Below are 21,795 nucleotides of genomic sequence, written 5' to 3'. Positions count from 1 at the left end.
AAGGCCCCAGCTAACTTTTTGAGACACGGTCTTATTATATAGCCTTGGCTGGCCTGGAATTTACTATGCAGACCAGGTTGTCCTCGAGCTCAGAATTCTACCTGGCTCTGATTCAATTAAACATGTGCTACAATCCTTCTTATTTATTCTTTAAAAAGGGATTTTAAAGAATGTATCTTGCTAAGTGTATATAGTAAAGTACTACGTTCTAAAGTTATTTCATTATTTCTTGTGTTATTTTATCTATTTTTATTTTGCTTTTTTATATGCTTAATTTTGTTTGTTTTGTTGATTGGTTTCAGACTTGCTGTGTGGCTGAGGATGACCTAGACTTGGTGATCCTTGTCTCTTCCCTACTGAGTAGAAGGATTTCAGGCATGCTACCACGCCTATTTTGTCTTAGTCTATTTTCAGCTTAAGATTTTCTATTTTTAAGACAGGGTTGTAATATGGAGTCCAGGCTAATGTGGAACTTACTGACCCTACTGCTTCAACATCCTGATCATGGTTTTTTTTTTTTTTTTTAGACAGAGTTTCTCTATGTAACCCTGGCTGTCCTTGAACTTACTGCCTGGCTCTGATGTCAGAAGCTTAAGTTTTGAATTCTTTTTCTGTTCTTTCTTTTACTTTTCAAGTCAGGGATTCACTGTGCAGACTAGACTATTTTGAATTTACAGAGTTAGATTAAAAGGTGTGCTTTATTTTTGAACATAAAAGTGTTCAGAAATGAAATCTTAAAAATGATGATATGCTCAGAAAAGCCTGATTGGTAAGAGAGATCTTAATAGTTTATTAACTTAATAGTTTGTATGATTTAGTCATTTCACAGTGTATACATACATATTTAACGTGTATTTAATAAATTTTTTTATTTATTTATGTATTTAATAAAACATATTTAACGTGTACAGTGTAAATACTTCCTTCTGTCCTTCCGTCTGTCCTTTTTGCTTTTTCGAGAAAGGGTTTTTCTGTAGCCCTGGCTGTCCTAAAACTTGCTCTGTAGACCAGGCTGGCTTTGTACTTCCACATAACTGCTTGCTTCTGCCTCCTAAATGCTGGGACTAAAGGCATATGCAACCACCACTGGGCTATTTTTATCTTTTTAAATCAACTATACCTTAGTAAAGCTAGGGAGAGAGGTCCTAAGCATCATCTATCTATCTATCTATCTATCTATCTATCTATCTATCTATCTATCTATCTATCAATAAAAAAGTATTTTCATTAATTTCCACTGTCCCCACCCCACCCCTTTGGTTTTTTAAGACAGGGTTTCTTTCTCTGTTGTAGCCCTGGCTGTCCTGGAACTCACTCTGTAGACCAGGCTGGCCTTGAATTTAGAAATCCGCCTGCCTCTGCCTCCCAAGTGCTGGGCTTAAAAGTGCACTACCGCCGGGCAATGGTGGTGCACACCTTTAATCCCAGCACTTGGGAGGCAGAGGTAGGAGGATTTGTGAGTTCTGAGGACAGCCAGGGCTACACAGAAAAACCCTGTCTCCAAAACCAAAACCAAAAAAAAAAAAAAAAAAAAGTGCACTACCTCCACCTGGCTTAAATTCTACTCTTTTTGTACTGGGGAACTGAACCAAGTGCTCTACCCTGAGCTCCATCCCCATCGGTAGATATATACTCATAATCATCATTTCATCATTTACTGCCTTGTTCCTTGATGAGCAGTTGGGTCTTTCATTAGTCTTTTTTTTTTTTTTTCTGGTTATTCGAGACAGGGTTTCTCTGTGTAGCCCTGGCTGTCCTGGAACTCACTCTGTAGACCAGGCTGGCCTCGAATTCAGAGATCCGCCTGCCTCTGCCTCCCAAGTGCTGGGATCAAAGGCGTGCGTCACCAACCTGCATCTCAGGTTGGTTGGTTTCTTTTTTCTCCACTGGCCAGCATTTCATATTTGTTTGTTTAGTTAGGTGGTTTGTTTCTCTTTTCTTTTTTTAAATAGCCAATCTTTCTATATTTTTTAAAAAATTATTTATATTGGTGTTCTGCCTCCATATATGTCTGTGTGAGAGTATCAGATGCCCTGGAACTGGAATTACAGTTGTGAGCTGCTATGGTGTGCTGGGATTTGAACCTAGGTTTTTTGGAAGACAACTCAGTGCTCTTAACCACTGAGCCATCATCTCTCCAGCCCTTGGGTTTCTTAATATAAATACTTTAGAATGACTTAATGAAAGCATGTAGAAATATTTTAAGATGCCTAAAACATGTTTCTGTATTGCCCTAGAAAGGTGGTTTAGAGTCTGTTGTGGCAGTATATAAGAATGCCATTTCATCTTACCTATAACTTCATCGACTCATAAGATGGAAAAATAAATAACCTCAAATCTCACCCAGATGTTGCTCCCTGTTGCCTTGCGCAAGCTGTCAAACCTCTTTATGTCTCCATAATTGGCAAGGGGTGGGGGTGGGGGTGCTGTGACTAGGTTTTTCTGTGTAGTTGTAGCCTTGGCTATTCTGGAATTCACTCTTTAGACCAAGCTGGTCCCAGATCCACCTGCCTCTTGGTGCTAGGATTAAAGGTCTGTACCACGACCGCCCAGCTTTTGTGTTTTAGCTGTACAGTTGAAGTAAAGTACCTGAAGTGTTTAGATGAATGGTGAAATCCAGTAATCAGTGCATGTGCTTGCTTCTTTATATACGTATGCACTGACATAAAATCCATACAATATGAAAATCTACTGTGTCCATCATAAGCTTGGCATTTGTAAGTGAAATTTCTGTTTCTTTCTAGTTAGAAGAACCTGAAGAATCTAAAGCACTAACACCCGAAGAGCAATTAGCAGATAAACTCCGGCTAAAGAAATTACAGGAAGAGTCAGACCTTGAATTAGCAAAAGAAACTTTTGGTAAGATGGTGGGTGCAGTGTTGAGTTACTGCAGATGAAAAATTTTGCCTGTCTTACTACCTGTAAAAGATCAAAAACCATGCTTTTAAAGGACACATACATTCGCATTGCAATTAGAAAACATTTTTAAGCTCTTGTTTATATATGTGAGATTGACAAGGTATAGGCAGATTTTTGGTAAAGATATAGTCAAAGGTTATTAAATTTAAGACATCACTGTAGCACATAACTATAATCCTAACACTTGGGATGCTGAGACAGGAGGGTCAGAAGTGGAAACCAGCTAGGTCTATATACCAAGGCTGTGCCTCCCAATTCTGTCCCTAAAACAAGTACACATTCCCTAAAATTAATGAGCTGGATAGATTCTGTAGTCTGTAGCTTGGGAATTAAATGCCAAAATGTCTTTGATGTCATCCTGCTGCAGTAAGTCTAGATAGAACTTGGGCTTAGTATGTAGGTCCATGTAGAATATCCAGTTCTAGTTAGCTTTGCCTCATGTTCAGGTTTGTTTCTTGTGTATGTATGTGTGTGTGTGTGTTTTTTGGCCTTTTTGATACACTCTTTCAGAGACATCATTTTTGTGTGGCATGTCTACAGCTATAGTTAGTGAACAAGATAAGTGGGTATATTCTTAGTGCTCTAAGAGTTATACAACATAGTTATATTATATTTCTGTGATTAAAATATCAGACCAAAAACAGTTGGGGAGGAAAGTCGTTCTTTTTTTTTCTTCTTTTTAAATTCTTTTCAGTCTTCAAACATACCAGAAGAGGGCATCAGATTCCATTACAGATGGTTGTCAGCCATCATGTGGTTGCTGGGACTTGAACTCAGGTCTCCTGGAAGAGCAGCCCGTGGTTTTTTTTGGTTTTTGGTTTTTTGGTTTTTCCGAGGCAGGTTTTCTCTGTATAGCCCTGGCTGTCCTGGAACTCACTTGGTTGACCAGGCTGGCCTCGAACTCAGAAATCCGCCTGCTTCTGCCTCCCAAGTGCTGGGATTAAAGGTGTGCACCACCACCGCCAGGCTGCAGCCCATGTTCTTAACCGCTGAGCCATCTCTCCAACCCGAAAGAGTTTATTTTTATTTTACAGCTTATAGTCCATTATCCAGAGAAGTCGGGGCAGGAAGTGAAGAAGCAAGCCATGAAGGATTGCTGCTTACTAGCTTGCTCTCTTGGCCTGCTCATTCTGCTTTCTTACAATACCCACGACTCAGGAGAATCACTGTGTACAGTGAGCTGTGCTGTCTCACATAAATCAAAAATCATGAAAATGCACCACAGGCCAGTCTGGTGAGGGCATTTTCTCAGTTGAAATTCCCTATTCTCAGAGGACTGTATAGTTTACATAGTTGACTTAAAACTAGCCAGTACACCTAAGGAAGAGTTAAAGGTATAGAGAAATCAAGACTCTATACTTCATTTGTCAAATTTGTCATTACCAGGTGTGAAAAGTTGTGATTCCCCAATCCCTTCTCTAAAACGCAAGGGGCTGGCTGTAGTTGTTTCCCCCTCTTTAGCAAAGAATAACCATATTCCTCAGGTGTGACTGGGTATTCTTGTATTCATGACAGCCCATGTGTATATGCTCAGTGTAGAAAACCTATGAGGAGGCTGGAGAGATGGCTTAGCGGTTATTAGCACTGACTGCTCTTTCAGAGATCCTGAGTTAAATTCCCAGCAACTCACGTGGTAACTCACAACCATCTGTAATGGACTGGATACCCTCTGTATCCAGTGTGTGTGTGTGTGTGTGTAAAGTCTCATATGAGATATACCAATTGTAGATTAAGAAGTAAAAAATGCACTAGCATAGTAATTGTTTGGTTACTAAGAATGAACTGTCATTTCCTGTACTACAGTGCTGAATCTGTAGTATTGTTAGACCATTTACTTGAAGCATAAATACTTTAACACAGAGTTCTTTTAGTCTTCTCAGGTTTAAACACTGAGAGAAAACTGCTTTTGGAGTTAGTTGATTAGTTCTATAGTATCCATCTTTTTTTAAATAAGATTTATTTTATATATGAATATACTGTTGCTGTCTTCAGACACACTGGAAGAGGGCATTGGATCTCATTGCACATGGTTGTGAGCCACCACGTGGTTGCTGGGAATTGAACTCAAGGACCTCTAGAAGAACAGTTAGTGCTCTTAACCACTGAGCCATTTTTCTAGCCCCTGTTTTGTTTTTTAACTATATCTTTAAAATGCATAAGGTCTTTTATTGTTAATTTTTTTTAACAAAGGAAATCTGTTAAATTGAAACAATCAAATCACAAAACAAATATCATGTCACAGAATTACATTTTTAATTTTCAATGCAAGGGATTAAACTCAGGGCTTAATACATGTTAAGCAAGCACTACCTGCGCTATATTCCCAGCCCATACGATTTTATTAATTTATTTGTTGGTTGTTTTAGTGTCTGTCTGTGTGCCAGGCCTTGAACTCTAATTTGAATTTAAAAGATTTAGAAGGTGCCTTCTGAATTCTGTCCCAAGAACTTCAATAGGCCCAGGTTAAAAAGCTTCAGAGGGCTGGAGTGGTGGCTCAGAGTATAATAATAACCCTGATGACAACATGAGTTTGATCCCCAGGACCCTTATGCTCTTATTTCCACGTGCAGGTCAAGTGTGTGCGTGTGTGCAGACACACACACACACTCACTATGGCAAATCAGTTTGGTTTATGAACTTTAAAATTTAAGAGTAAGTGTGTTGTTGGTCAGAAGACAGTTTTGTGGAGTCAGTTCTCTCTCCTCATCTCTACATGGGCTCTGGGTAAGCTCTTGTAACCCACTGAGCCATTTCACTAGCCCTTCATTGATTTAAAATTTAAAATGTTTCATTTTTCCTAATGTTCCAGGACTTTTGTCTCTTATAGGTGTTAATAATACAGTTTATGGAATAGATGCTATGAACCCATCTTCAAGAGATGACTTCACAGAGTTTGGAAAGTTACTAAAAGATAAAATTACACAATATGAAAAATCACTATATTATGCCAGTTTTTTGGAAGCCTTAGTTCGAGATGTCTGTATTTCATGTAAGTGATTCTGATTTCTAGCCTTTTTTTTGTCTGTATTATCTGGGTGTGGTGACCCATATCTGTAATCCTAGTACTTGGAAGCAGAGGCAGGCAGATCTCTGTGACTTCCAGGACAGCCAGGGCTACACAGAGAAACCCTGCCTCAAAAAACTTAAGCACCATACTTTGGAAAATAGTTCTTTAAAAGAGCTTTTATGCTATGTAATGATAGAGTTGGGATTTCCTTTTTAGCAAATATTTTTGGGATGTTCTCCAATGCATGGTGGCTTTGCATTCTTTTGTAGCTTCCCAAAAGACAGCTGGTTTATCCCAAACAAAGCAGGCCACAAAACACTGGGTAATCTTTTTATGCAGTTTTCTCCTAAATGGTCCACAAATGGACTAGGGGTTTAGAGCTTACTCAGTAAGATCCTTAAAAACTGCAGATTTTACAAATGGAAGCCTAGGTGCTGTCCAAGTTGTCCGACAGAACTGGGTGCATGTGCTGACATGCCACACCAAGGATATCTGGGGATAGGACTGGCTGAAGATTGAGAAAAAGGTCATTGTGAATTAGGAGTTGATTTTCTTTGGTTTTCATTTTATACGTAGTGGTTTTTACTGTTGTTTGGGGGTGGGGGTGAGGGTGGGGGGAGGTACTTAAAGCAAACTTCCTAACATTTTCTCAGAACTGATTTTTTTTCAGTAAGTACAGGAAATACTGTCCACTAAATGTGTTGTAGTTCTTGGACCAGAAGGCTTGTCATCTGTGTGTTAACAGCTGATGTGACGATGTGTTGCAGGAGGCCATGGTTATTCTCTCCTCTTTCAGACTGAGGAGAGGACATAAGCAGCAGTGCGAATACTAAAGAGTCCATAATTACAGTCTTAGCCATGGACCCTAGCCATAGACTCACCCGTTATTTACCTGATTACTTAGGAAGGAGAAACTCACAGTTGTTTTAAAGTTACCTGAGTTCATCAACAGACAAATTAGTTTGTATATGTTAAAAGGACGGCTGTGATTTTATTTTTCAAAATGCTGAAAAGCTGAAGTTTACTAGTATGATCTCTCTCCCTCTTTTAAAGTGGAAATTGATGACTTGAAAAAGATTACCAACTCATTGACTGTGCTCTGCAGTGAAAAACAGAAGCAAGAAAAGGTAAGGAAGGCACGCTCTGAGACAGGACTCATGTGTTCTTTTCTGAGACAATCAAAATGTTGTAGGTGCCTTTGACCTCTTTGAGTGCTTGCTATGACAGTGAAATGCCCATTGCAGATAAAGATTCATGAATTTAACTCTTCATTTTTAGCAAAGCAAAGCCAAAAAGAAGAAGAAAGGCGTGGTTCCTGGAGGGGGATTAAAGGCCACCATGAAAGACGATCTGGCAGATTATGGTGGATATGATGGAGGATATGTACAAGACTATGAAGACTTCATGTGACATTTTATCTTCTGGTGTCTTCTTTCTTTTGCCCACAATCCCTTCAACATGTAGCACAACCTCCTTTCCTTTCAGTTCTGCCAAATGCTACAATCAGAAGTGCAGTATCTTTTGTGCTGGTTATTTAACCCCTTGACACTCAGGTGCTAATGTGCAAACGAGGGAACTTGGATCTTGTTGCCAAGGGGTTAAAATTGGGAACCTCAGTTGCTACTAAATCATAGTTTAAAAACAAAACAAACCTAATAATGTTGTCATTGTTGCTATCCGATTCCATAGCAGCAGTCACTAAATTGGAAACAAAGGTTGCAACATGACAAAAAAAAAAAGTGTAGTATTTACCAGCACCATTCAGTAATACAGCCTTAACCATACCTCCTTGAACTACTTCATAACTTGTCGAGAAAAGCAGTTTGCAGCAAGGGCATGTGGGATGCACCTAGTATTAAAATTGCTTTGTCTTAAAATTGAGGTGAGGCTATTAAAAACTTGTGAAGAAGACTGCTTATCTCAGAGTGAAGATACTGTGGCTGAAAAGTACTAGTTTGATACTTAAGATTTTAATGACCAAAACCCTCTGACGTTGAAGCTGAAGAAGGTAAACTTCTCCATATACAGTGCAAGTGGTGGACTCTCCAGTGCAGTGACTGTCTAGTTCTTTATCAGCTGTTTCTATTGATGGAGGACTTCAGATGGGGGAGGGAACTCTGTTTCTGTTTGCCTGATTCAAGTGTCTGAGAAACAAATGTTCTAGGCTGCAATGGGAAAACTTTTAACAGGGTTTTGGCATTTCCTTTTCTTTATAAAACATGCTCAGCAAACTGCACCAGTTAACTACAGTTTGGTAAATTGTTATGTTAACAATTATGACATCTGCAGTGTTTTATAAAGCAACTAATTTAATAAAATCACTATTGTGAGGTCTTAAATTTTGTGTTATATCCCCAGAGATAGTTGAGAGTACAGAATGCCACTCATGGGTGGAGGTCTCTACTCACTAAAGCTAGTCAATGCTTGATGTAGTCACAGCTTTGAAGCAAGAATGTTTGGAGTCTTCAACAGTTACAGAGCAACAGAGGCTGCCTTCCTACTCTTAATGATTTTGTTGTTTAGATGCTAAGGCTCAATTAAGTACCTAGGACTATTTATTTGTAGTAATGGAGCCTGTTACTAAGGTTATTGCTGGAAGCATAAATTGGATTACATCTTAAATAATTTACCCAAACTTGTGTACCCCTCACCCCAGGTTTTCACAATCAGAACAAAAAATGTTTTTGATTTCTCTTCCATAGGCAATAGGAATCTCAAAGCTCTGTAGACTACTAAGTGGAGAACAGGACCATCTAAATGACATGAATTAGTAGGAGGTGTGACTACACAGCAATAACTCCAGTAAATACTGTTGAAGGCAGACAAGGGCTAAGATTTCCTCAGCAGTAATAATGACACTGAATTAAAAACTATTTTATTATAGAAAGTTCAGTTTCTAACTCATGAAAATGTATCACCTGTTCCTTAACTGTGTAAATAAGATTAAATTGCTTTGAAACTGGAACCTGCAGGTACAGGCGTTCTTTAACCACTATTGTTTCTCTGATGTAGAAGCCACTCTAACAAAGCACTTCTGATCTCAATACTAATTTTTCCTCCATTCCCTACAGCCACAAACGACTAATGCAGTATGGTATATTTCTGGGCTTTTCAACTCAAATGGGGATAAAGATCTCCAAATACTTTATTAGGATTGAACATCCCTTAGAGCTGTATAGGTACAAACAAGCAATCAGGCGCCTTTCCAATCTTCTAACCTGCGAGCATATCTTTAAGGCAGCATCCCGTCTGAGGGTCCTTCAGAAGCATATTTACAATTTCAAAAAATTTGTGTTCATATGCCAACTTGTAATACAGGTAGATATCTTCACAATATGAAAGTAACTTCTTCAGGTTTTCTGTGACCCTGTCGGTAGGCTGGTGTTGTTTATATCTACACAAAAGATGTATAAAAAGTACAGGTTAAATGCTGTATTGTCAATGAGAGGGATCCACTCCACCACCACTATCTGCAGAGGTTGGGATTGTGTAGCTTAGGAAATTGTCAAACTAGTATTGGGTCTTGATGAATTAATTTCATTAAAGATAAATACGTGTACCCACATACTAAATGTAGTACTATTGTAAAAGGCACTTTTGCTAGGGTTTCTGGCTCATAAGCAACATTTTTTTTTTTAAACCATCTCTATGTGTAGCCCTGACGGTCCTGGGATACACTAGCACTGACTTGAGGCAACTGCTGGGATTGCTGTCAAGTTGAAATACTTACTTTTTGGAAATGTCTTCAAATATATTGGGTCTTAGTAACTTCTGCTGCTTAAATTCTTCCAAATAACTAAAGTCTCCTTTAAGAATCACTTGTTGGTAGAGTACTTCAGCCCAGTCAGGAACAAAGTCATAGGCCTCAGCTACAATAGAAGCCTGCAAAGGATGGGCATGGTGGGAGGGACCGTTAGAGCCTGGGCTGTGGTAACTGTCAGAGACAGTTCTGTACACAGTGAGTTATGATGAACACAGTGCTAAAGGCTCTGTCTTCGGTCATTTAAAGTCTTGTTGATTAGCATTTCCCTCCCATAAAACTCATGCAGTAACTTGTTTTTAGTCTTCCTTAAAATGGACAGCAAAACTGCTGAGATGTGAATTATTTCCGAAACTCAAATGTGTGAGGAGCAGGGAGAAAAGCTGGTGCTGGGACATTAGTACCTTTTATTTTTTGTTTTTCAAGATGGGGTTTCTCTGTGTAAGAGCCTTGCTTCTTTGGAACTTACATTGTGGACCAGGCTGGCTTTAAAACTCTGCCTCCTTAGTACTGGGAACTAAAGCTATGCCTGGCCAGTCCCTTTTATTTAAAGGCTAGAACTGATCTCTGGGAAGACCATGCCAAGAACACAATCTAGAAAGACTTAAGAGGATAAGCAAAGGATACCTGACTCATAACTGACAAACATCAAAATTCTCCATCCTTTGCCCAAATCATGTGCTAGAGATGTACATCAATCAATAGTGGCTGGGAGTGTGCCTTAAGTAGTGCATTTGTGAAGACCTCAGTTTGATCTGAATCACTAAAAACACACACATCCATCTCACATTTCCTCCGAGTGGTACTAATAGCTAAATTGGGAGAACTAACCCTGAAAGGTCAGACTCAGCCCCTGGGGCCAAGAGTGAAATACCACAGGATGAGCAAGCATGCTGGCAGTACTTGCCCCAGTATTCTTACCTGGTAGAACCGAGGTAGGGTCATGATACAGTCCATTAGCTTCTGATGGCCCAAGTTGATAAGCATTGTATTCTGGCCACTGTTGAGAAAGTGAATCTGTAGTGTTATCAACTTGGTGAGCCTGTTACAGTGCAGGGCCTGTCGAACACAGGAGTCCTGAGGGACAAGGGTGGAGGAGACACATGAAGGGAGAACTTTATTGTTACCATCCCTTCTGTTCTCTGACCTTTGCTTAATTCATTATACACTCCCTCTTCGCTTGGAAGAGCCCAAGCCAAAGTAATTCCTAGTACTGCCAAGGCTGGAGGCCAGATTAGAATGCACTGGTTACCTTGGCATAACTCTCTGCTGCATCTAACATCAGAGTCAGGGCTTTAAGCAGGAGCTGTTTTAGTTGGGCTCCATTCTTGAGGCTTTCTTCTGTAGAATAAAGGACAGTTGTTAGAAAGCTCAGTGGCTCAGAGCCACTCAGTGACGGCAGGCTAGGTGGGAAAACATCCTAGGTGTATTCACAGCAGCTGTGTTCACTCGGGTGAAGGCTGGTGAGAAATGTATGCCCTTTGGTGGATGACGCCTTAGCATTTCAGTCCTAAGGTTCACAAGCTTCTATGAACTGCCATCTTCTGCCACCTGGAGCTCCCGAGAGCTCCTAAGGCTGCACTCACCCCAGGGCTGAGACTCAATCAGCTTCAGTTGGATGCAAGCTGCTGCCTCGTGATTCTCTCCTATCTCCCGGCACATGCTGAAGCACAGGGCAATCATATTGTGCTTTTCGCTGTCTCCAGGGCGGCAACGTTTGATGTAGTCTAGTAGGGCTGTCTTCAGGGTGCCAGTCTGCCCAGAAAAAACGGTATATCCAAGGTCTCAGCCAGGGACCACAGGAGAGAATCAACTGAGTCCATTGGTTTTATAAACTATTTAAAATACCCAATGAAAGGTAAATGAATAGAATGGAAATGACAGTAAAATCTTAAGCTGTCTTGAAAACAAGGAAACAGGCGTGTCCTCATTGTTGGGGAGCATAAACAAGAAGGAATCCTGTTAAGAGCACACACTTAACTAAAGTCTGTTTGCTAGGACTCTGTCCTGAAGATGTACAGTGTGAAGCTGAATGTAACACACTTAATAGCATTAATTAAAAGCAGCCTGGATGCCCCAAATAAAGGCTAAGAACATCTTGTAGCTGTTAAACTGCTGTCTTTCTCTTTTCTTCTTTATTACGGAACTGGACACAGGGCTAAGCGCATGCTTTATCACTTAACGATGGCCTCTGAAACAGGATTGACTTGACTTGTGAAATAGCCACAGTAAACATCGTATAAAAGGAGACCCTCAGTTATCTCTTATTCTCAAAGCGTATAATTTCACTAAAAGGTAAATTTTGGGGTACATATGCAAAAAAAGGGGTATATTATATTAGTAGTGGGTGTCTCCAGATGGTGAACACTGAGGAGTTCTGTGTTGATTTCTAAGTGGTGTATGTATTACTTTTGTAATCAGGAAAAAGCTATTAAAATAATTTTAAATGAGAAAGTGCCTCAAAATAATTAAAATCTGCAAGATCTTAAGATTGGCCTTCTGTCAGATCTTGCTGCTTTGCAATCAGCAGGATTGTCCTGAAAGGCCTAACAGATTTTTTTTTCTTTTTCTCAAGATGGTTTCTCTGTATAGACCAGGCTGGCCTCAAACTCAGAAATTCGCCTGCTCTGCCTTGTGATTTCTGCCAAGTGATGGGATTAAAGGTGTGCACCACCACACCCGGCAGATTTTTTTTTAAACTACTTTTTGACAGGAGAAATGAACAAAGACAGACAGTAAGTCATGCACCTACCACCAATGCTTTGGAAACAAAGACTATGTGAGTGACATGCCTTCTGTCACTGCACAGAATGGGGACAGAGAAGCTGCAGAGCCCAAATACTAAGCAAGCCAGGCGGGTTGCCAAAGCTTCTTCCCAGACATCAGTAATAGCTCCTTGTCTTCTCTGGCCCTAGTCTGTGCACTGCTTCCAGACTTGGTGTGTGTGTGATGGGGGGGGGGGGTGTTTAAGTTTTTCATATATTTTAATCCTATTCTTTTTCCTCCTTAACTCGTAGAACTTCCCTATCCACCTATTTTCAGCAAGTTTTCCAAGGAGATATGTCCTTCTCAGAAGAGGCACTTCTAAACAAATTAGGGGTAAAAGGCTGAGGTGAAGGAGGACAAATATTTTCATTATTTAGCATAAATCATGACTCAGTCTGAACTCTAATGTAAGTCACTGGTGATAGTGTGCACCCAGGGGAAGTCTCTGCTCTCTCTGAACATTCTGGAGCCCACACAGATGTATTTCCAAGAGCAGGGGAGACTCACAGATCCTGTAGCTCACTACTAAACACCTACTGGGTCTAGCTTCTTTCTCATCAGAACTTCGAAATAATGCTTTTGATGCAGCAAGTCAAATATGTACGTCATCTCATTGTAGCGCCCAATGCCAGTGAGGAGGCGGACCTGAGGGAAAGAGCATGTGAGGCTGTTAAAGTCAAACCACTACCATCACTAAATATCCCAGAGGGATAGGTTAGTGCCAGGCTGCCATGCTTCACTCCTTCCCACTCACCCAGCTGGGGCTTCCCTGGATTTGGACTGAGCCTCTGGGATGTCACTGGTTGTCACCCATCTTTAATGGACTACCTATCTACTGCTACGATGCCTTTCTGAGTGGTGCTCAGCACTCCTCATTGCAGTGGGCTACATTTTTTTTGTTTTGTTTTTGTTTTTCGAGACAGGGTTTCTCTGTATAGCTCTAGCTGTCCTGGAACTCACTTTGTAGGCCAGGCTGGCCTCGAACTCAGAAATCCACCTGTCTCTGCCTCCCAAGTGCTGGGATTAAAGGTGTGCACCACCACGCCCGGCTAGTGGGCTACATTTTACTTAATGACCTGGGTGGGCATTTGGGGAAGCATAAAGAGCTTGGGTGCTTCATTTACAGATCATGTCTGAAACTTGTTTAGGGGAGAAAGAGTTCTTTCCCTAAAAAAGTAGACTTCCCTTTGTACCAAGAAGGTACAACAGCCATGGTACATGGCAGGGAACATCTTGCTTTCTGCTCTTTTGAGACACTGATTTTGACAAATCAACGAGGAACAGAGGGCTTGGCTCCCTGGCCAGTAATCAAGTAGATAAAGGATCCAAAGACCCTATCAGCTTCGATCTGGGGCCCTTGTCTCTTTAAAGCTGCCTCAGAATGATGGTAGGTTCAAGGGGACTACTCACCACTAATCCGTACTCCTCGTTGGGAGCCAAGTGGTTATCTGTGAGCATGCGGGCGGCCTGCAGGACTCTGATGATGCCTTCCATGTGGCAGGTAAAGGTAAAGCAGTGGTGGGCCAGGATCAGGAGCTCTGTGGCTGGGTGTGGGACATGGGTGAGATGGACCTGGACCTGCCATTGACTTGCTTGGCAGGGGAAGTCCAGTCTAGAGAGTGCTTATGCTCTGATGGGCTTGAACTTAAAACTACAACAGTACAAGAGTGTTAATTATAAGGACTTACTGCAGGACAGCTCCCCGTGGGGGACAGAGGGAATCTTGTCCAACAACTTCATGCCCACCAATGTACGGTCTTGACACAAAGCAGTTAGCTGAAGAAATGTCTGGCTTTCCTCTGCTGGGTTGAAAGGTTGCTTTTCTCCTGCACAGAAAGATGTGGAGACAGGTACTGAGTTTTCCATGAGAGCTGGCAGAAGAGCCAGAACACGGTGCCAGGAGGCTAACTGTGCCCAGGAGGTAATCCTGATAGCTCTTTCTAGCTGGCTTTAATGGGACAAGGGCATTATTTCAGAGGCAGAATTACTATAGCCATGATTATAGAACAATAAGATGATTGTAAAGGGTTCTTTTTCTAATAATATGCAGTCTTGAAAGGGCAATCATACAAGTAGTGTATGACTGTAACATTCAGATTTTTCACACTGGGAAACTAAGAATACTGTCTGAGAGGTTGGTGAGGTCTGGAGAGGGGGGCACCTGTTCCCTCTGATGGAGTCAGTAGCTCCCGTGTCACCTCTTCAGCCACTAGTTCAGCCACAGTGTCTGGTTCAAGGCCCTGGGTGTTGATGAAGACCTGGGCTTGTCTACATCGGTCAGGCCGCTGAGAAGCTAAGATTGCTCGGAGCATGGCTTCACTGTCTCTAGCAGCAACATCTCCATAGGAACAGCCCAAATCCTAAGAGGAAGATAACAGGAGCAGAGTTATTTTTAGAAGCAAATAGTAGGAAATGTGTGGACAGGCCACTACTGCCTGATCTCAGCAATCCCAATACCCCAGAAGAGTAAGTGATGCCGCCCAGTCCTGCCCTTCACCAAGTCAGGTTCGTCACTTGTAGAACGCTCATCTTTTCAATTACACAGAGTAAAGGAATGGAATAAAATGCTTATCCTGGAGCCAGAGCTGCAGCCTGTGCTTCCAGACACCCCAGTCTTCTTTAGACAAACTTCTTGTACTTTCTGTTTCCCAACCAGCACAGAGCCACACACATCCTGTCTGCTCTGGGAGTGAGAGGGTGAAGAAGTCTGTCTTTGTATGCATCACATGTGTAATGTTCAAGTTAGAAAGTAAAATCAGAAGGAACTCATGTTCAAGCCATTATTTATAGAGAGGAGCCAGGAACCCATGGAAGTTAAATATCTTGCTCTGCCTTCCTGGAAGACTCCACTGGCACGTCCTGCCTCCCTTTCAGACAGTGCTCCTTTGGGGATCCCCGTCTGGTGCATACCTTGGCAAGTTCATACAGACAGAGGACCTGCCGGCAGTAGTTCTTCCCATGGAGGCACTTGCTTATGAGAGTGTGGAGGTTCTGGGCTACCTCATCAGTGGGTGGTACCATCACAAATGATTGACTGTCCAAACTTGAAGCTGAAAGCAAATACAAGTCTGAGGGGAGCTCTAGGGTGTCCTCTCCCCATGACTTCAGCACTCTGAAAAGCTCCCCGAATTCAATTCCCATGATGCATCTGGGCCTGCGGCCACTTCTGACAGAACCCCACTTAAAACTTTCATCACCACCCTTCAGGAAATCCATCCATGATTTCAATAATCTCAGACCACCTCAGGCTTGAAGCTTTCTTCATGCTCTAGAGATCAGTACCAAGATGTCTGCTTCTGAATTCCTCACATTGTATACTCCAGCGTGTCTGCTTATCTCCAAACATCTCTCAGGCACCTTGGTTCCTACTCTGAGAAGACAGAGCTCCTGCTCCCACCCCCACTCCCCTTTCTCCTTCAGATCGCTCCTCCAGTCTCACTCTTAGTCTCACATTCAGTGCAGAGTGCTTGCCCAGCATTTCTAAGGCCTTAGGTTCAGCCCCAGCACTGAAAACTCCCAAGCAAAGCCTAAGTCTGGAATGGGAGACATGCTTCTTTACTTCTTGGTACCAGGAGAAAGTAAAAGTGAGTATGTAACACTTGCTGTTCTTCCCCTTTTGTCTCTCTGAGCATCTCATTCGTAGCCCTAGCTGGCTTTAAGTTCAGCGTGATTCTCCTGCTTCAGCTTCCCTAGTGCTTAGATTACAGTTGTGAGCCACCATCCCAGATCGGTTTGTGTAACACAGGGTTTTACTGTCTGCCAATAAAGCTTCGTTAAGGGCTGGTGAGATGGCTCAGTGGGTAAGAGCACCCGACTGCTCTTCTGAAGGTCCAGAGTTCAAATCCCAGCAACCACATGGTGGCTCACAACCATCCGTAATGAGATCTGGCGCCCTCTTTTGGAGTGTCTGAAGACAGCTACAGTGTACTTACATATAATAAATAAATAAATCTTTAAAAAAAAAAAAAAAAAAAAAAAGCTTCGTTAAACTATGGTACAACCACTCAGTAGAATAATCTTAGCCTATTGGTGCATCCTGACCGGAACATGCATGTGCTTGCTGGGCATGCGGAAATAACAAAAAGGCATTCTGAGAGCTTTGAGAAGACAGCATTGAATGTACTTTGGCAGCCTGTATGAGTGGACTCTCATTTGTTACACTGAGCAGATCTAGTTCATGCAGCTGAGTGCTTACTTGGTATGCATGAAGCCCTGGGCTCCATTCCTAACTTCACATAGCTAGGCGTGGTGGCACACACCTCTAACCCCAGCACTCTGTAAATTCAAGAGCACTGTCATTCATACAGTGAATTCCAGGCCAGCCCAGGATACAAACAAACAGAAAAAAAGCAGCTTAAGTCTAAAAACATACAGTTTAAAAGCAAAGCAGGGTGTGGGAGGGCAATCCTGGAATTCCAGCACTTAGAAGTAGGAAGATCTGGAGTTCAAGGTCAATCTTGGTTACTTGGGGCTAAGGGCTGTGTCTCAAAATACAACAAACCAACCCCAAATCAGATGGTGGTGAAGAAGGGGAAGGAAGGGCACAGCTCAGGCCACGTTGCCCCATCCATCCTCCACATGAGCACAGTTCTAGGGAGATGGAATAGGCTCGCTCCACTCTGTTCCTACCATACACAACCTAGACATGCAGCAGCTGCGTGAAGAGCTGAGAAGTAGAGCTGCGAGCAAACTTAAGATGACCAGAACTGGTATCTCCCTAGCTAGGAATCTCTAGAAACCCAGAGCCGGGCCCTGATGTGGAGGAGAGATACTGCAAGTGTGTGTACACACACACAAGAGCACGCAACAAGCTCAGGTGTCAGCCTAAGGCTGGAAGTGAACTCCTGTGCCCACTCTCCCCTGCCCTGGCACCCAAGCATCTCTTGGCAGTGATGGTAGAGGCTTGGGTCAGCGGTTGGGAGGAGGTAAATCCATATTGGTTTTTGTAGAGAGGACCCAGGTTTAATTCCCAGTACCCACATGGCAGCTCAGAACCGACCCTAACTCCTATTCCAGGGGCTCAACACCCTCTCTGGCCAATGAGCGCATTGGATACACACATGGTACATAGTTAGACATGTGTTCTACAGTGAGTGCCAGGACAGGCAGGGCTACATAGACCCGCTGTCAAAAATGAAGTGAAGGGCTAAAGAAATGGCTCAACAGTTCAGAACACTAAGACTCCAGTTTGATTCCCAGAAGCCACACCGTGTTTCACAACTAACTCCACTTCCACTGGATCCAATACTCTGTTTGGGCACCCTCTGCAGGCACCAGGCACATGTGTGGTGCACAGATGTGTACACAGCAAAAACACACATGCACTCTTTTCCTTAAAAAAACAAAAACAAAACAAAAAACCAGAACCCAACAACCCACAATAAAGGGAGAAAACAGCAGCCTAAGTAACCCAAAAAGCAGGAAATTCAACATTTCTTCTACCGAACCACTGCTGCAACTCATCCCAAAGATAACCTTTATAGTTGAAGATAAAGCAAGCATTCAGATTCAGCTGACTACTGGTAAATTCTATTTAAGTTAATAACATTAAGCCAGCATGGTGGCTCAAGCACTTGGACTGAGGCAGGGAGACCAGGGCTCCAGCAGCATCCTCAGATACACAGGGAGTCAAAGGTCAGCCTAGGCTGCAGGAGATCTTGGAAGGGATTAGGGAGTAGGGAGATGTATGAGAAAGATCTTGTACAGAAAATAAAAGACTAATAACTTCCAATTTATGAAACCAGTATTATCCTAATTTTTAAAAGGGAAAAACAGACAAAATATTTTTTTTTCCGAGACAGGGTTTCTCTGTGTAGCCCTTGCTGTTCTGGAACTCACTCTGTAGACCGGGCTGGCCACGAACTCAGAAATCCTCCTTCCTCTGCCTCCCAAGTGCTGGGATTAAAGTCGTGCGCCACCACTGCCCGGTGACAAAAACTTATTTTTAAGAAGTAAATTACAGCCGGGTGTGGTGGCACATGTCTTTAATTCTTTTACTTAGGGAGGCAGAGGCAGGAGGATCTCTGAGTTTGAGACCAACCTGGTCTACAGAGTGAGTTCCAAGACAGCTAGGGCTACACAGAGAAACCCTGTTAAAAAAAAAAAAATCAATAAATATTCAAGAACATAAATATAAACAAAAGAGCTAATCAATTACAGCTATATTAATCAAAAAGGATAGTATGTCAAGGAGAGTTTACTCTGGGAATGCAAAGTTGGCTCAATGTTTTTTAAAAAATCATTAAACATATCTAATCACATCAATAGTTTAAAGAAGAAGGACAGCACATAAGATCAACAGATGCCAAAACACACGATGTAAAACTGCACAATGATAGGAAATCTATCCCTAACCTAAGAGCGGGATGAGCCGCTTCCCACGGTGACTCTCAGATGGCAGGAAAGGCTGAGTGTTCTCCTCCCGGGATCAGCAGCAACAGAAAGCAAAGGCGACAGTTCTCTATACTATGTCTGCGTAGAAAACCCACCTCAAGGGGGCCAGATGCTATGCTGAGCACAGAAGCCTACCCTATGTGCTACCAGTATATGATTATAAACCTTTCTTTTTTTTTTTTTTTAAAGATTTATTTATTATATGCAAGTACACTGTAGCTGTCTTCAGACACTCCAGAAGAGGGCGCCAGATCTCGTTATGGATGGTTGTGAGCCACCATGTGGTTGCTGGGATTTGAACTCTGGACCTTCGGAAGAGCAGTCGGGTGCTCTTACCCACTGAGCCATCTCACCAGCCCGATTATAAACCTTTCAACAAGATTCCACTTTAGTTCTGGGGGGGTGGGGAGGGCATCCCCTGGAGCTACAGGTACAGGTGGCTGTGAACTACCTGATTGGATGGATGCTGGGAACCAAACTGGTTCCCTGCAAGGTGCATGTGTTTTAGATCAGCTTTTTCTTTTCTTCCTAGACCTGGCTGTGCTGGAATTTGCTTTGTAGACGAAATAGGCCTTCAATTCACAGAAATCCACCTGCCTCTGCCTCCCAAGGGCTGAGATTAAAGATGTGCTCACACGCCTGGGTATTTATGGTCTTGTTTTTGTTTGAGACAGTCTAATTACGTAGCATCTGCTTCCCAGCGCTGGCTTGTATTTATATAATTTCACCAAACTAACTATCAGCCAGGAGTTCCTCTACCTCATCTCTAAGCCAGTTAAAAAGCAAGTGTTACTGTGTAGACTACTTATGGGTTGATTACTTGGGGAAAGTCACTATCTCTTCAATTCAGTGTAAGTATGACATCCCGAGAGGTTTCTCCTTTTTGGAGACAGCACCAGCACTGTGTGGCAAAGAGGACAGTGTGGCTGCCTTTACTTACAGCTATGGGCTTTCCGAAGAGGGACGCTCGGGCTCTCCAGGTCCTCAGGCTGTGCGGCACTTGAGAGGAGGGCACGGATCTCTGAGTGCAAGTCTTCCATGCTGGCCTCTGCGGAGGCCAAGGCTCTGCAGTGCAACACCAGCACTAGATCCTGGCTATAGAAACGGAAATACTGGCACACTCTGCTTGCTTCATGCACACAGCCACCATCTAGCAGCTGCCCGATCAAAGTGTTCAGTGACTCCTGCTCTTTGTGTTTCAGTCTGTTCTCACACGTTGTCTTGGATGGAAGATCATTAAGGCCTAAGTATTTGGATGTGTTCAAAGCAGCAAGCTTGGAGAAGGACAGCTCACTGGCTAAGCTATCAAAAGAAAGTTCAGCAGCAGCCAACTTGTGTTGAGAGGGGCTGGGCTTGGCTTCCTCTTCAGCCCCTCCACACGTGTGCTGGGCGATGCGGCAGATCCAAATCCGTTTCTCCAGCTCCTCCAGCTCCTCCAGGGGAACTGGCTCTTCCTGGGCAAGCCAGTGACCCGCCAGAGTGAGCAGCAGATGGCGCTCCTCAAGGCTGCCCTGTTCAGCAGGGTGCTCACTCACCTCCGGGGCTTGGCTAGAGAAGAAGGAAGAGGCTGCTCTCTTTGAAATGGAGTTTTTCTTAAAATTTTCATGGCATTTTTTCCAGAAGTCAAGTCTTTCTTGTTTCAGGGACCACTGCGGAGTGTGTGTTAGTGTTTGCATTTCCTGGGTTAACTGAAATTGAACAAAGCAGACTTCAGCCTTGCCTGGGTCAAGAAGCCTCATTATGCTCCCTAGGACACACTGGCTGCAAGCAAATCTAGTGAGTGCAGACCAGCCTGGGCTGCAGAGGGCGCTGGATGCAATTATGTGGAAAGTTAGTATGAAACCGGTTCTCAGTCCATCTGAGAGCCCAGGGAAAGCCACCGTATAGTTATCCTCTTCAAAGCAAACAGCTGGAGTGCACCTCTACAGCAGTGGTTCTCAACCTTCCTAATCGGTGGCCCTTTATACCGTTCCTCATGTTGTGGCGCACCCCACTAACCACAAAATTATTTTCATTGCTACTTTATAACTGTGACTTTGCTACTGTTATGAACCACAGTGTAAATATCTGGTCTGAGAACCCCCAACAGGGTCATGACCCATGGTTGAGAACCACTGTTCTATAGGCTATGCTTACATCAAAACATACTTCCTTTACTATATCAAAAGCGTACTCACTTCTGAAGCAGTGTGGGAAAGGGCTGCATTGCCTATGGACTGCATCCCACTGCTTCTGTTGGGAGTTTGAGTAACTTAAGATATACCTGTTCAATCAGCAAGCTGTCCACAGGCAGGGCTGCTAACTCGGCCACTCTCCTAGCCACAGCAAACTGCCCATCTGCCTTTAGCTTCTCCAAAATCGATCTACATTCCCGCTGAAAATTCTCAGTGCTGTAGCTGGAAATGACTGCAGGGCTAATGGCGATAGGTGTGTCCTTCAGCACTTGGCTGAGGAGACACAGCTTCTGCACGTCTGGCCCTGTGCAGGAGAGAGGGTGCAGTTACACAGCAGTGCTGTGGTGACAGAGTGGCAGGGGACAGACAGCAGGGTGCCTACAGGGGAAATGTGGGCTTTTCTTTTTCCTTCCTTCCTTTCTTCTTTGTTGTTTGTTTATTCTTTTTGAGACAGGGTAGCACAGAGTCCGGGCTGGTCTTGAACTCATTATATAGCTAAGGAAAACCCTGAATTCTGACTCTTCTGTTTCTACCTCCAAGTGCTAAGATTACAGGTGCGTGCCATGTACCCTGTAAAACAGGTCTTCTCTTCTGACTGACTGCAGAAGCCGCTAAGGGCAAGTCCTTACATACTCAAAATGCTAAGTGCCATTAGGACACACATATATGTATACATGAGTATGTATATAAATACACCTTTGTATGTATGAATATATATGCATGTATATATGGCATTTAGCATTTTCAGTATATATATGTGAGTGTATGTGGTATGT

At 42.8% G+C, this 21,795-nt stretch overlaps 2 protein-coding genes across 2 annotated transcripts in view; one reads left to right on the top strand and one right to left on the bottom strand.

Moving 5' to 3' along the window:
• Eif3j (eukaryotic translation initiation factor 3 subunit J) overlaps positions 1-11,798 on the top strand; it is a 34,966-nt gene extending 23,168 nt beyond the window's left edge. The window contains exons 5-8 of the mRNA XM_021156457.3: positions 2,745-2,859; positions 5,747-5,908; positions 6,980-7,053; positions 7,205-11,798. Of these exons, the coding sequence (XP_021012116.1) occupies positions 2,745-2,859; positions 5,747-5,908; positions 6,980-7,053; positions 7,205-7,336 (483 nt within the window). The 3' untranslated portion in view covers positions 7,337-11,798. The remainder of the gene's footprint in view (positions 1-2,744; positions 2,860-5,746; positions 5,909-6,979; positions 7,054-7,204) is intronic.
• Spg11 (SPG11 vesicle trafficking associated, spatacsin) overlaps positions 9,054-21,795 on the bottom strand; it is a 62,840-nt gene continuing 50,098 nt past the window's right edge. The window contains exons 29-40 of the mRNA XM_085834511.1: positions 21,109-21,323; positions 19,786-20,533; positions 15,363-15,502; positions 14,614-14,812; positions 14,141-14,278; positions 13,863-13,996; positions 12,990-13,097; positions 11,273-11,441; positions 10,939-11,027; positions 10,608-10,763; positions 9,657-9,808; positions 9,054-9,320 (exon numbers count right to left, since the gene is read on the bottom strand). Of these exons, the coding sequence (XP_085690637.1) occupies positions 9,140-9,320; positions 9,657-9,808; positions 10,608-10,763; positions 10,939-11,027; positions 11,273-11,441; positions 12,990-13,097; positions 13,863-13,996; positions 14,141-14,278; positions 14,614-14,812; positions 15,363-15,502; positions 19,786-20,533; positions 21,109-21,323 (2,429 nt within the window). The 3' untranslated portion in view covers positions 9,054-9,139. The remainder of the gene's footprint in view (positions 9,321-9,656; positions 9,809-10,607; positions 10,764-10,938; positions 11,028-11,272; positions 11,442-12,989; positions 13,098-13,862; positions 13,997-14,140; positions 14,279-14,613; positions 14,813-15,362; positions 15,503-19,785; positions 20,534-21,108; positions 21,324-21,795) is intronic.

The sequence above is a fragment of the Mus caroli genome, unplaced genomic scaffold (assembly GCF_978045245.1).
Source record: "Mus caroli unplaced genomic scaffold, Mus_caroli_1 scaffold_2, whole genome shotgun sequence".
Classification (NCBI taxonomy): domain Eukaryota; kingdom Metazoa; phylum Chordata; class Mammalia; order Rodentia; family Muridae; genus Mus; species Mus caroli.
The sequence above is the reverse complement of the archived record's forward strand: the minus strand, read 5'-3'. Positions and strand labels throughout refer to the sequence as shown.